The following is a 15859-nucleotide window of genomic DNA, read 5'->3' as shown; positions in this document are numbered from 1 at the left end:
CACACTGTGGCGTTGTCCTCTGAGCGGAGTCCTGAGCCTATGCAGTGTGATAGGATTTTGTCTAGAGCTGAACGTCAAGGATTCAGGCGTCAGAATGGGTTGTGTTTTTACTGCGGCGATTCTGCTCATGTTATTTCTGACTGCCCTAAGCGTACTAAGAGAATCGCTAGTTCTGTTACCATCAGTACTGTACAACCTAAATTTCTGTTATCTGTGACCTTGATCTGCTCACTATCATCATTTTCTGTCATGGCATTTGTGGATTCAGGTGCCGCTCTGAACTTAATGGACTTAGAATTTGCCAGACGTTGTGATTTCCCCTTGCAACCTTTGCAGAACACTATTCCTTTAAGGGGCATTGATGCTACACCGTTGGCTATAAATAAACCTCAGTTGTGGACACAGCTGACCATGCGCATGGCGCCAGCCCATCAGGAAGATTGTCGTTTTCTGGTGTTGCATAATTTGCATGATGATATTGTGCTGGGTTTTCCATGGTTACAGGTACATAATCCGGTGTTGGATTGGAGATCTACAGTATGTCTGTGACTAGTTGGGGTTGTCAGGGGGATCATGGTCACATTCCTTTGATGTCAATTTCCTCTTCCCCCTCTTCTGAAATTCCTGAGTTTTTGTCAGATTTCCAGGATGTATTCGATGAGCCCAAATCCAGTTCCCTTCCACCGCATAGGGACTGCGATTGTGCTATTGACTAGATTCAAGGTTCTAAGTTCCCTAAGGGCCGACTTTTCAACCTGTCTGTGCCAGAACATGCCGCTATGCGGAGCTATATTAAGGAGTCTTTGTAGAAGGGGCATATTCGGCCATCTTCTTCACCATTGGGAGCAGGTTTTTTTTGTTGCCAAGAAGGATGGCTCCTTGAGACCCTGTATTGATTATCGCCTCTTGAATAAGATCACGGTCAAATTTCAATACCCTTTGCCTTTGCTTACTGATTTGTTTGCTAGGATTAAGGGGGCTAGCTGGTTTACTAAGATTGACCTTCGAGGGGCATATAATCTTATTCGTATTAAGCAGGGTGACGAATGGAAAACTGCATTTAATACGCCCGAAGGCCATTTTGAATACCTTGTGATGCCATTCGGACTCTCTAATGCCCCATCTGTGTTCCAGTCCTTCATGCATGATATCTTTCGGAGGTATCTTGATAAATTCATGGTTGTATATTTGGATGATATTTTGATTTTTTCCGATGATTGGGAGTCTCATGTGAAGCAGGTCAGGATGGTATTTCAGATCCTCCATGATCATGCTTTATTTGTGAAGGGGTCGAAGTGCCTCTTTGGAGTGCAGAAGGTTTCTTTTTTGAGCTTCATTTTTTCTCCCTCATCTGTAGAAATGGATCCGGTTAAGGTTCAGGCCATTAATGATTGGATTCAACCCACATCTGTGAAAAGCCTTCAGAAATTCTTGGGCTTTGCTCATTTTTATCGTCGTTTCATTGCCAACTTCTCCAGTGTGGTTAAGCCTCTGACCGATTTGACGAAGAAAGGCGCTGATGTGACGATTTGGTCCTCCGCGGCTGTTTCTGCCTTTCAGGAGCTTAAACGCCAATTTACTTCTGCCCCTGTGTTGCGTCAGCCAGATGTTTCTCTTCCATTTCAGGTTGAGGTTGACGCGTCTGAGATTGGGGCAGGGGCCGTTTTGTCTCAGAGGAATTCTGATGGTTCCTTGATGAAACCGTGTGCCTTCATTTCTCGGAAGTTTTCGCCTGCGGAATGCAATTATGATGTCGGCAATCGGGAGTTGTTGGCTATGAAGTGGGCATTTGAGGAGTGGCGACATTGGCTTGAGGGGGCCAAGCACCGTATTGTGGTCCTGACCGATCATAAGAATCTGATTTACCTCGAGTCTGCCAAATGGCTGAATCTTAGACAGGCTCGATGGTCCCTGTTTTTCTCCCGTTTTGATTTTGTAGTCTCATACATTCCTGGTACTAAGAATGTTAAGGCGGATGCCCTCTCTAGGAGTTTTTTTCCTGATTCCCCTGGGGTTCTTGAGCCGGTCGGCATTTTGAAGGAAGGGGTTATTGTTTCTGCCATCTCCCCTGATTTACGACGGGTTTTTCAGGAATTTCAGGCTAATAAATCTGACCGCTGTCCAGTGGGGAAACTGTTTGTTCCTGATAGATGGACTAGTAAAGTGATTTCTGAGGTTCATTGTTCTGTGTTGGCTGGCCATCCTGGGATTTTTGGTACCAGGAGATTTGGTTGATAGGTCCTTTTGGTGGCCTTCTTTGTCGCGGGATGTGCGTTCTTTTGTGCAGTCCTGTGGGATTTGTGCGCGGGCTAAGCCTTGCTGTTCCCGCGCTAGTGGGTTGCTTCTGCCTTTGCCGATTCCTGAGAGACCTTGGACGCATATTTCTATGGATTTTATTTCAGAGCGTCCGGTTTCCCAGAGGATGTCTGTTATCTGGGTGGTTTGTGACCGGTTTTCTAAGTTGGTTCATTTGGTACCTTTGCCTAAATTGCCTTCCTCTTCTGATTTGGTTCCGTTGTTTTTTCAGCATGTGGTTCCTTTGCATGGCATTCCGGAGAATATTGTGTCTCATAGAGGTTCCCAGTTTGTTTCTAGGTTTTGGCGGGCCTTTTGTGCTAAGCTGGGCATTGATTTGTCTTTTTCTTCCGCATTTCATCCTCAGACAAATGGCCAAACCGAGCGAACTAATCAGACTTTGGAAACCTATTTGAGATGCTTTGTGTCTGCTGATCAGGATGATTGGGTGGCTTTCTTACCATTGGCCGAGTTTGTCCTTAATAATCGGGCTAGTTCTGCTACCTTGGTTTTGCCTTTTTTTTGTAATTTTGGTTTTCATCCTCGTTTTTCTTCAGGGCAGGTTGAGCCTTCTGATTGTCCTGGTGTGGATTCTGTGGTTGACAGGCTGCAGCAGATTTGGGCTCATGTGGTGGACAATTTGGTGTTGTCTCAGGAGGAGGCTCAGCGTTTTGATAACCGTCGTCGGTGTGTTGGTTCCCGGCTTCGGGTTGGGGATTTGGTCTGGTTGTCTTCCCGTCATGTTCCTATGAAGGTTTCTTCCCCTAAGTTCAAGCCTCGGCTTATTGGTCCTTATAAGATTTCTGAGATTATCAATCCAGTGTCTTTTCGTTTGGCTCTTCCAGCCTCTTTTTCCATCCATAATGTTTTCCATAGATCTTTGTTGCGGAAGTATGTGGTGCCCGTTGTTCCCTCTCTTGATCCTCCGGCTCCGGTGTTGATTGATGGGGAGTTGGAGTATGTGGTTGAGAAGATTTTGGATGCTCGTTTTTCGAGGCGGAAGCTTCAGTATCTGGTCAAATGGAAGGGTTATGGCCAGGAGGATAATTCTTGGGTTGTTGCCTCCGATGTTCATGCTGACGATTTGGTTTGTGCCTTTCATTTGGCTTGTCCTGATCGGCCTGGGGGCTCTGGTGAGGGTTCGGTGACCCCTCAAGGGGGGGTACTGTTGTGAATTCTGCTCTTGGGCTCCCTCCGGTGGTTATGAGTGGTAGTGCTGCTGTCTGTGGATCGCAGCATCTATCAGGTGTGTTCACTTTTTGCAATTTGAACTCAGCTATTTAGTCCTGCTTGATCCTTTAGTCAGTGCCAGTTGTCCATTGTTTTTGGAGGATTCACATCCCTTTCTGGTCTCTCCTGTTTGCTGTGCTTTTCTTCAAAGATAAGTCCTGGCTTTGTTTTTGCTGTCCACATGCTGTGGGCCTTATAGTTCTGTGCATTTTCATGTATTGTCTTGTCCAGCTTGTCTGTGAAAGGATTTTTTGCAGCCAAGCGGTATCTCTGGAGATGCAGATATACCCTCCATGTCTTTAGTCAGATGTGGAGTTTTGTATTTTCTGTGGTGGATATTTTCTAGTGTTTTAATACTGAACGCATAGTTCTCTGTATTAGACTTTTTATTTAGCTAGAATGGCCTCCTCTGCTAAATTCTGATTTCAGTCTGCGTATGTCATTTCCCTCTCCTCTCACAGTCAATATTTGTGGGGGGCTGTCTTTCCTTTGGGGATTTTATCTGAGGCAAGATAGTTTTCCGTTTCTATCTTTAGGGGTATTTAGTTCTCAGGCTGTGTCGAGGTGTCTAGGGAGCGTTAGGTACATCCCACGGCTACATCTAGTTGTGTTGTTAAGTTCAGGGTCTGCGTTCAGTACAGGTACCACCTTCTCCAGAGTACGTCTCATGCTGCTCCTAGGCCACCAGATCATAACATATAACATATTTATCGGTATAATATTTATTTCATATTATTTATTTATTTTATATTTTTAAAAAATGTTACAATTTTTTAAAGGTTTTTTACTTAGTTCCATTATGGGACTTAGATGTTTATTACTCTGTTGCACAAGCACTGTAATGCATTATAGCTGTCAGTGTTTCATTGACAGAACACCTTTTAGACCATGCTCCTGGCATTGTCTAACAGGCCACTGTAGCTGGCAGGCCCAGAGGTCATCATTTGACCTCCGGTTGCCATGACTACCAACGGCAGCCCAGGATTAATTTATAAGGGTGCCGATTGCATAGGAGAGGAAGCCCCATCTCTCTCCTAAGTGCTGCGATCGATATTGATTGTGGCATTTAGGGTGTTAAACAGCCGGGGGGCGGTGTGGGCACTACCCCTGGCTGTGACAGCTAGAGCTCAGCTATCAGTTAAGCCAAGCTCCTGGCAGCGATCGTGCGGGCACAGCTTCTGTGCCCCTTATGATCACCATGTCATAACTGTAGGCCATTGATCAGCAACTGATTCACGATCATGATGTATTGGTATGTCAAAGGTCGAGAAGGAGTTAAAGGTAACCTGTACATAGGATCAACCCTCCTAAGCCGCTACATGGGCATGCAGGTCATAGAAAGTTAATTAAAAGGATACCTTGATATCTGTGATCAGATGTTTTATTACAGAGAAATCCATATTTTTCTGTAAAAGAGTTGTATAAATCTTTGGGCCAGACACAGATCTGCATGAGAATCTGCCTCTAAAGCTTATTTTAAATTAAAGGGGGCGTTACCAGTGTAAGATATATAATGACTGATACTTTGCAGTGAGATCAGAACTAACACAGTACAGCAGAAGTGAACTTTGTCTCATTAAAAACACTTTCAGTTGTCCTCTCGTAGTGCTCTCAGCTCCGCTGCAGAGCTGTGCATGATTATAACCAACATAGTGCAGCAGAGTTGAACCTTGTCTCATTGCAAACATATTTGCAGTTGTCTTCTCACCAAGTTGTCAGCTTTCATCTCATAGGCAACCAGTGGGAGGGGGAGAGAGGCAGTAGAGTAGAGCTGACAGCACTGTGAGAGGACACTAGCCAACTCTCAGTGCAGATGGCATAGGCACAACTCCTGTGTCAATTCCATCCTAATCATGAACATGCACGTCCTGATGCGGCTCGTTTAATGCACATCAGGACTCATGTACAGGAGTTTGCATTAAAGGGAATCTGTCACCACTTTTTTGGGATATCAGGTAAAAATATCATTCAATTCAGTATCACCTATGCATTATACAAGTACTTTTGATACCCCTTGACTCCCCACCTATGATCCATAAATACCGCTTTTATTCCTCCCGCTGTGTATGTAAATATCCTTGGTCCGGTCCAATGGGCACAAGTATACTTCCAGGCCACAGAACACAATCGCGTATGCCGGCGCATGCGCAATACTGTTTTTCAGGTTTGCCCACAGTTGGGCAAAGGCTACTGTGCACGCGCGAGAGGCCATTTTAATGTGCATGCGCCAAAACTATACGCAAACGCAGAAATTCCCCTGAAAGAATGCATAGATCAAGCCAGGATGGGGGGAGAAACGGACAATAAGCCCAGACCGGACTGGACCAAGAATATTTACATACACCGCGGGAGGAATAAAAACGGTATTTATGAATCATAGGTGGGGCGTCAAGGGGGTATCAAAAGTACTTGTATAATGCATAGGTGACACTGAACTGAATGATATTTTTATCTGATATCCCAAAAAAGTGGTGACAGATTCCCTTTAAGGGGTTAAAGAAACATGATGGTGATTTTTTTTCTTAATTTTAAACCTAAGTATTTTCATTGGCCTGAGATAATCAGTAATATTACCACCCCTATTAATGATTTTTAAGAAGATACTTCTAGTGATGAGCAAACATGCTCAGATATGGTGTTATAAGAGCATACTCGTGTGCTAACAGAGTGTCGTCGGCGCGCTCGAAAAATACGTTTGAGTCCCGGTGCCTGCATGTTTCGTGGCTGTTTCACAGCCACAACGCATTCAGGGATTACAAACAGGAAATCCCTGCATGTGTTGCGGCGATTGAACAGCCACGAGAAATGCAGCCTCAGGGACATATTTGTCGAGCACGCCGACGACACTCTGTTAGCACACGAGCATGCTCGGGTAACACCTTATCCAAGCACGTTCGCTGGTCACTTGATACTTCATCTCACAATGCAGCAAAGCACGCTCATGCTATACTCATTGTATTCAGTGTTATGTGGCACTTCAGATACAGAGTAGAATATGGATGAGTGAAAGAAGCCTTAAAAGGAGTTTTCTGCTATGGACAATCCTTACTTGTTGGATGAATCCCTTGACAATGAGCTGTACATCCTTCATCTGGCCCCCCCATGTATGGATTGTGCTCAGAAGTTGAGCTCGCACCATTTCTGACAGATCCAGCCTGTTTTACACAGCCCTCATTAGACTGTAACAGCAATGACCAGAGCTTGCTCTCTTCACTACTGTTATCTGATTAACCCCTTTCCGACATGTGCCGTACTGGTACTGCTCTGTGGGAACTGCATTCCTGCAAACAGCTGCACTAGCACTGGGCATTGATCGCACTGTCTCACGCTGAGATCTGGTGCGGGTGTAAACTGTATATGACATCTGACACCCCGCAGCAACGCCCATGATCGGTGCTAGCACCGATCGCGGGCATTTAGCCTCTCTGATGTCACTGTCAGTAGTGACAGTGACATAGAGGGGCATCGCGCAGGGAGGGGGCTCCCTGCATGCTTTCATCAGGACAACACAATGTGATCGCGTTGTCCTGATGGTCTCCATGGAGACCCCGGCCCCAAGATGGCCTTGACCAAAAATGGTACCAATAAAAACGACAGCCTCGTCCTGGAAGGAACAAGTCCACACATGCCTTTGTAAGCCAAAATATGGAAAAATTATAGCTCTCAAAATATTGTGTTGCAAAAACTAGTTTTCGCAATAAAAAGCGTCTTTTAGTGTGTGACAGCAGCCAAACATAAAAACCCCATATAAATCTGGCATCGCTGTAATCACACCGACTCGAAGAATAAAGTCACCTAATCACTTATACCGCACGAGGAACGGCATAAAAAATAAATAAAACCAATTCTTCACATTCTGTTGATTTTTTCATTCTGCCTCTCAAAGATTGCAGTAAGGCTTGGTGCACATTTATCCTGCGCTCTGCGCTGAGTGCTTACACCGGAATTGACATGTAAACCTCAGAAATACATGATTCAGACGGAACCTCTGATGGAAGATTTCCTATAATGAGGCAGATGGAGGCACTGTAGATGCCATAGGAACTGGAACTGTGATCCGGCGGTGTCCGTCTTTTTAGGATTGCATAAAAGTGCCATCAGCCACAGTGTTGTGCACTTCTGAAAAGGACACCGACCGCTGAACAGATGCCAGACGGAGTCCAGAGTAAATCTGCTGCCTCATTATAGTGAATGGATCCCTCGGGGGTTTCATCTGAATCATGTCACTCAGAGATTTAGATGCAAACCTCAAAGTAAGTGCTCAGTGGTAGAGTGCCGGATAAACGTGATCCCAAACGTTGTGTAAAATGTTCCCGATTAAAAGCTTCAACTCAATCCACAAAAAACGCAAGTCCCCACTCAGATCTGTTAATGGAAATATAGGGGGCTTCCAGGTTACTGGTACCACAAAGGCTCTGGAAAAGCGAAATGGCTCCTCACCCGCCAAAAGAAATCCAGCAAATTCTCAGCTCCCAAATCCAAATGCCTCCCTCTGTTCCGAGCACCAATGTTCTTAAACAACATTTAGCGCCCACATTTTGGCATTTCTGTAGTGATGAGAGCCTGCCTAACTGTGTACTGGTGACTGCAATGTACTGGTCACTACAGCGTATTGGTCACTACAACGGCAGTTTGCCATTTTCCCTCAGCTACATCCACTACTGCTTGTTTCTGGAAAACACCCATGGAGTCAAAATCGTCAATACATCTGTAGATAAATTCCCAAAGGGTTTTAATTTACAAGATATGGTCACTTGAGGGGGGATTCTGCTTTTCTAGCACTTAGGGACTCTTCATATGAAATTTGCAAACTGGTCTAGGAAAATCTGCACTCCAGGAGGCAAATAGTGCTCCATCCCTCCCAAGTCTCTCTGTATGGCAAAGTAGTACTGTATAGCCACATATGGGGTATTTCTACATTCAGCAGAAATTGTGTAACAAATTCTGGTGCCATTTTTACCCATTTCCCAGTGTGAAAATATAAAACTTGGGGCTATCTCTGCGCAGATAGCATGCTCGGCCTGCGCCAATTCCTTTTTTTTTTTTAATGGCAACTTTTGTTCTGTTTTTACTTTTTGTGTAAAATTCCTTGAGCAAACCCATGGCAGCCGGCAAGCAGTACATTTCCAGTTCTCATTTCATTTTTTTCGTACTATTTCAAAGCTTTATTCCCCTTACAATTTTTTTTTTTAGCGTAAGGAATGTTTCTCGTGGTAAAAATGTAAATTTATTTTTTCTTCACTGCCCAATTATATAAAAGTCTGTGACACACCTGTGGTGTCAATATAAATACTGCACCCCTAGATGAATTCATTGAGAGGTTTAGTTTGTAAAATAGGGGCACTTATGTGGGGTTCTGCTGTTCTGGCACCTCAGGGGCTCTGCCAATTTAACATGGCACCCTCAAACAATTGCAGCAAAATCTGCGCTGTAATATGGTGCTACTTCCCTTCTGAGCTTTGCACTGCGCCTCAAAAGTAGTTTTCAACTTCCTTTGGGGTATGGGTGAACTTAGGAAAAATTGCACAACAAACTTTGGGGTCAATTTTCTCCTTTTGCCCTTGTTAAAATACAAAATTTGTAGCTAAAAAAGATTTATCTGGGAAAAATGTGATTTTTTTTTTTATTTTCACAGCTCTAAGTTATAAACTTCTGTGAAGCACCTGTGGGTTCAATGTGCTCACCACACATCTAGATAAGTTCCCTAAGGGGTCTACTTTCCAAAATGGTGTCACTAGTGGGGGGTTTCCACTGTTTAGGCACATCAATGGCTCTCCAAACGTGACATGGCAACTGCTAACTATTCCAGCATATTTTACATTCAAAAAGTCAAATGGCGCCCCTTCCCTTCCAAGCCCTGCCGTGTGCCCAAACAGTTGTTTTCCTCCACACATATGGGGTATCGGCATGCTCAGGAGAAATTGCACAACAAAATGCATTGTCCATTTTCTCCTGTTACACTTGTGAAAGTAAAAAAAATTAGGTCTAAAGGAAAATGTTTGTGAAAGAAAAGTAAATATTTATTTTTTCTTTCCACATTCCAAAAATGCCTGTGAAGCACCTGAAGGGTTAATAAACTTCTTGAATGTGGTTTTGAGCACCTTTAGGGGGGCAGTTTTTACTGTAGGTTGGTGTCATTTTTGGGTATTTTCTTTCATGTAGGCCCCCTCAAAGTCACTTCAAATGTGAGGTGGTCCCTATGAGAAATCGCTGGTTAACTTTTAACCCTTATAACTTCCTAACAAAAAAAATTGTGTTTCAAAAATTGTGCTGCGGTAAAGTAGACATGTGGGAAATGTTATTTGTTAACTATATTGTGTGATATGATTTTCTGATTTAAGGGCATAAAATTAAAAATTGTGAAATTTTCAAAATTTTCCATTTTTTCCACAAATAAACGCAAGTCATAGCAAAGAAATTTTACCAATTTTTTTTCACCATTTCATTACACTAGGATTTTTTTCTCCATTTGACAGTACATTATATGGTATGCATGAATGCTATAATTTACACTTATAACTTGCTCTGCAAAACGAAACTCTCTTAAGGATATATTGATGAAAAATAAAAAGGTTATGGATTTTGGAAAAAGGGGAGGAAAAAAACGAAAGCTCAAAATCGAAAATTGTCAAGAATGGGAAGGGGATAATTTGCTATATAAAAGTGGTTTTAAATCGAACACTCACTTTAAGGTGATGCTGTATATAAAATATGTTTTAATAATCGCAACTCTCTAACAATTACACATATTAAGTTGCATTATAGAAGCTATTTACCTGTTCTAGGTATCCAGTTAAGGGAAGAGATGTCAGCATTATTGGCTCCATCTTTGGAGGGACTTTGGAAGGAAGCTTATGATTCCAATATTTTTCTGGGAGTCTATAAAAACCATAGGTATTGCATTTGAGGCATGAATTACTGAAACATGACATTACTACTTAGTTATAAACATTTTTCCAAATAGAAAATATATGTGCCTTAAAAAGAATCTGTCACCTTGATTTTGCTACACCATCTGAAAGCAGAATAATGTAGTGACAGAGACCCTGAATCCAGCCATGTATCACTTACTGGGCCACTTGCTGCACGGATTTATCAGCTGCAGATCTACCAGTTCTCTTAACGTTGAGCTCTGTATAACCCTGTCCACACTACTGATTGGCAGCTTTCTGTGTACAATGTGCATGGCAGAAAGCTGCCAATCAGTGGAGGGGGTGGGGTTAAAAGGAGCTCAAGAATATGGTGGACTACATGGCACAGATTTACTAGTCTTCTAGTGATAATCTCCTGCTGATAAACTTATGATTTTATAAAAAATAACAAGCAACCCACATCGCTGGGATCAAGAGCCCTATCTGTACATTATGCTGCCTTCAAACTAGGTGGCAAAAACTGGTGACAGATTCCCTTAAAGCAGGGATGAAGAATCTTTTTTTCTTCCAAGGGCTATTTTGATATTTATACCATCCTTCGAGGGCCGTACAAACTCCGCCCACAAAGTACATCCTGAGTCTGGTACTGGTGTCAGGACGTAATTTTTCATTGCATGCCCTTTAGTGTTCAGTAGTGAACACTGTGTGTCAGTGCTAACAGAACAAGAAGAAATTAATGAGCTGGTTGTAATCAAAATACACCTCCCTCACCAAGAATGCAGACCCTGAGAATCTGTCTGATAAAAGGTCATCGAGGGCCGTAAATGGCCATGGGGTCGGAGGTTCCCCACCCCTGCCTTAAAGTATGAGCCAGGAAAATGGAAAGCAACAAGCAATTTAGCAGTATTATGAACAGTGATAAGTCAGATGTTGGACCCCCACCATTGTAATACTGATCACTTCTCCTAAGGGTGCTTTCACACTGCGTTTTGGCACCTATATATTGGTCTTTTTGGGGCTTACGTCCAAACCTCCCGCAAAATGTGATTCAGGCGTATGCGCTGATGTGGCCATAGACTATAATGGTGCTGAGAGGGTGAACGTGTGCTCTGTTGTGCATCATATTCGGCATGTCCGCCTATTGGAGGCGGACACTCAGATTAAGTAGACTGTGTCTGAATCTCCTCCTCCAATAGACGTATAAGCCCGAAAATGATGAACTTCAGATCACACGTTCGCTCTGTTGGCACCATTACAGTCTATGGCCCCGTCAGTGATTACATCCGAATCCCGTTTTGCGGGGGGGAGGGGTTCGGATGTAATCCCGTATGGAACCAATGAATGGTTGCCAAACACACAGTGTGAAAGCACCCTTATGAGAAGCTATCAGTATTACAATGGTTGGAGTCAAACACGTGACACCTCACTGTTCAGCTGTATAAAGTACAGCACAGCTCCATTTATTGTGTAGTGGCAGCTCAGCTCCTATTCATTCATTCTTTAACTATTAAGATTAAATTTGTCTTTCAACGGAAACCAAGTGAATTCACTTACAGTGTCATTGCCTTCATAAAAAATGCATATGTGAGCTTGGCACTTACCTCATAAATCTTTGTAACTTTTCTTCACTTTCAAAAATATATATTTTATCTCTGTACTCCACAGCATTTTCAATGTGTCCAGAGACAAGAGCTTCATACCTATAAAATACAGATCAGCAGATCACACCATATGATGTAACATAACTGGTACTGTTATTGTCTTTCATTTACCATGAAATGATATCCCTCTGTCAATCACAATGTCATCACTTCCGGAAATACTTTTTGCTGGTGCTATATACAGTATGTGATTTATATAACTGGTATTACTTGAAAATATTGTCATTTCTGTTGATGTATATTTTACTAATACAAAATGTTAATAGTACTGACCTCTTTTTCCCATCCACATAGGTAACTGGACAGTATCCCTTCATCTCTGCACTTTTCGGGAACTTTGATTTCACATCAGCCACTGTTAACTTCCTGGGTAACATTTCAGAAGGAGGCAGTGGACATGGTGCAAATGGAGGCACATATAACTCTGGAGACTGTAAGAAAGCCTGGGAACCATACAAGAATACTGTTGTTGTTAATGTATTAAAATACTCACCAGTCACCAGAATAGGTTTGTTATCAATACAGAGATTAAAAATATGCTAAATGACTTCAAGGGTATGTAACACAATTAGAAATGATCCCCCTATCCATAGAATTGGGGAAATTTTAATGACTGCTGGGACCCCCACCAATCCCAAGAACGAAGCACTGAAGAACGCCATATGAATGGAGCGGAGGCCAAGCATGCACACCTCTGCTTGATTCATTCTTAATGGTGGAAGTGCAGGAAAAAACCCAAGCACAGCGCTCGGCTATCTCTGGAACGCTTGACCTCAGCTTCACTCAAAGTCAGATCTTTAGAGCCCCATTTTTTGCATTGATTGGGGTCCCAGTAGTTGATCCCCAGTTATCAATATTCCCTATCCTATAACTAGGGAGAAATATCTTAACCAGGAAATAGCATATTAGGTGCCAAAAGGAAAAATGTACTGTATATCTTCACAAAGGAAAGGCAAAATGAAAACTGAAAAATAGTGGCAGATTCAGGGGCCCACGATGACATTGGTAAGGTAACAATTATTTTTTTTTACATTTGACAACTTTTCTTTAAGTGAGAGAAACTGAAAACTTAAAGGGCAGAAGATTGGGTGAGTGAAACGGGTTGCCTCGTGTTATTAAAAGAGTAAAAGTGGAAAGAGCTTTTAAGAACAAGCAACATTTCAATTTACTTCTAATTAAAAATCTTCCCCGGTTTCAAAAACGGAGGGATTTTTAATTGTTTAGTTAAGTTCTCATTGTCTAACTTACTGGTCAGCCCTGCAGTGTGACAAAGATGGCTTGTTTCTTAGGCAAGGATCACATGCTTACAAGCCCTTTGCTTTAGAGCTTGCAAGTACTGGTGTGAAGCCTGCTGGATTCAACTGGCTTCTGTCCTCCATCCTTCCACTAATGCTGCAAAAGCAAAGATTCACACACACACACACACACACACACACACACACACACACACACACACACACACACACGTGAGGCATTCCTAAAGAAGACCTTGAGAATACCAATTTAATATGGTTCAAACAATAAAAAAAAAGACAAAAGCAAACAATAAAAAGACTGTCGAGAACTTAATATGTAGCTGCAGGAAAGTTGTTAAAATAATGAAATAATTAATACTTTATTGTCCAGTGTCACTGCTCCAGCGCTATCAGCAGTCTTTGTTAACTTCCCTAAAGAAAAGATGTTCTATTCATTCATGGCACCACCAGTCACTGGCTTGGTGGCATAGGGCACTTCATGGCTACAGAGAGTAAACAAAGACCGAAGGGGACCACTAGAGAGTTGGTGCTGGAGCCACGGGGCTTGAACAGGTGAAAACAGGTTATTTTTATTTCAGCAAACATCCTGCTGTTAGCTATTAATGTTTTTTTTCTCTTTTCTGCTTAATGGTTTACAAGAATATATTTGTGTACTCACTAGTACCAGATCAAATGGTTACTTGGATGCTGGTTGCAATTTATTAAATTAACAAGACTAATAATTCCATGAAAAATGAAAAAAAAAAAAAAATAATCTGCCTACAAATTTCTTCTAAAACCAACTGTACAGCGTGTCTGCATGTTACTAAGTAGTGATGAGCGAATATACTCGTTACTCGAGATTTCCCGAGCACGCTCGGGGGTCCTCCGAGTATTTTTTAGTGCCCGGAGATTTAGTTTTTCTTGCCACAGCTGAATGATTTACATCTGTTAGCCAGCATAAGAACATGTGGAGATTCACTAGCAACCAGGCAACCCCCACATGTACTTATGCTGGCTAACAGATGTAAATCATTCAGCTGCAGCAAGAGAAACTAAATCTCCGGGCACTAAAAAATACTCGGAGGACCCCCGAGCGTGCTCGAGAAATCTCAAGTAACGAGTATATTCGCTGATCACTATTACTAATACATATGTGGACATTACATGCAAAAATGTTGTACACACAGACATAACAATCATGTTCTACATAGTGAAACCAGCATGTTACTGGGCTTCCATTAATTCAAGGACCAGGACAGTATACAAGGGGACATTCTGACACTTGTGCCTTGGGCACAGGGAGGTTGTCCCATTCTTGGTTCTTGGAATCCATCTTAAGATTATATTATCTTTCATATGTATGTAAGCAACCTAAGCAACCATTTATGGCTAGAGAGATATTGTTCTTCTGAGACACTACTGCCCCATTATCACTACTCTTTCTCACTTGTCTCCAGCATGCATGAATAATACTAGCAGCTCTTTCTTCTAAACAACTGAATTACCGGCTTAGTGCTTGGGCTGACTGAATCTATTTAATGAGAAACTAGTTATATGATTATAATTTTCGGATTACATCTCACTAATGTAACCACAATAGATGTATGAAAAGGATTGAGACTTACATCAAGCTCCTCTTGTGAAGCCATCTTGTAGTAGTGCCCACGGAACTCGGCTGCAAACTGCAGGGATGATGTTACAGAACAGTCGACGAGCTCCCCCCTTTGTGCCAGACTCACAGGACAGTATTGTCCAAATTCTCCCAGCCGAGACAGCAGCTCGTGAGGAGTGATGCAGAAATCAGCGATAGCAGCAGCGTTACCTGCTCAATCCACGAGTAAAGCAAGAGGGAAACCATTTAAATTTTATATAATATATTGTCAGAAATCGTGAGGTCTAAAAATGACAAAATAAATCATAAAAATTGTGTGTGTACATCTTTCCCAGTAACAACCAGCAAAACTGGCCAATGTACAATATGCAAATTAACATATGTGCAAAGCTGCTAAACCTTCTATGTTGGGATGAAGGAATGCGCAAACTTAGTTTCACAGACAACATCAATGTCCCAACAGAAAACACATACCTTCTTTTATTTTTCCCAGGTAGGTTTGTATTTTATTAATACTTGTGTGGACCTCTTGAATAATTCTGTTGGACACCGACCACTTGCTGCACATTGCATCTACTCCACACCAGTTTTGATGTTCAGTTACATAATACTCTTTAAAATGGTTAATTTCTTGCTTATAATTGGAGTTACGCAGCATTAATATCTGGGTGCTGTCATGCAAAGGGTATGGTCTGCTGTGGAAAGAAGTTATAGAGAGGAGTAATAATGAGCGTTTGAATTTTGACTTTAGAATATAAACCTCTAACACTGAAAGGGACCTTGTCTTCTGGTTCATGATACCTGAACCATGCACGACCAGCATAAAATTGGCCAGGATGACACGTCCAAGGCAGGTCTTTGCCAGCTCCTCCCTGCCTCGCTCCCCAAGACTGACAGGACTCTCACAATAGACACACAGCCAATGTCTGTGGTTCGGGCAGCATGACTAAG

At 42.4% G+C, this 15859-nt stretch overlaps 1 protein-coding gene across 3 annotated transcripts in view; it reads right to left on the bottom strand.

Moving 5' to 3' along the window:
- AK9 (adenylate kinase 9) overlaps positions 1–15859 on the bottom strand; it is a 234122-nt gene that overhangs the window by 6987 nt on the left and 211276 nt on the right. For all 3 annotated transcript variants that reach the window (XM_069726227.1, XM_069726228.1, XM_069726229.1), the window contains 5 exons: positions 15383–15603; positions 14922–15118; positions 12332–12501; positions 11999–12097; positions 10302–10404 (listed from right to left, as the gene is read on the bottom strand). In XM_069726227.1, coding sequence (XP_069582328.1) covers positions 10302–10404; positions 11999–12097; positions 12332–12501; positions 14922–15118; positions 15383–15603 — 790 coding nt within the window. The remainder of the gene's footprint in view (positions 1–10301; positions 10405–11998; positions 12098–12331; positions 12502–14921; positions 15119–15382; positions 15604–15859) is intronic.

This window comes from Ranitomeya imitator, chromosome 5, assembly GCF_032444005.1.
Source record: "Ranitomeya imitator isolate aRanImi1 chromosome 5, aRanImi1.pri, whole genome shotgun sequence".
Classification (NCBI taxonomy): domain Eukaryota; kingdom Metazoa; phylum Chordata; class Amphibia; order Anura; family Dendrobatidae; genus Ranitomeya; species Ranitomeya imitator.
The sequence above is the reverse complement of the archived record's forward strand: the minus strand, read 5'-3'. Positions and strand labels throughout refer to the sequence as shown.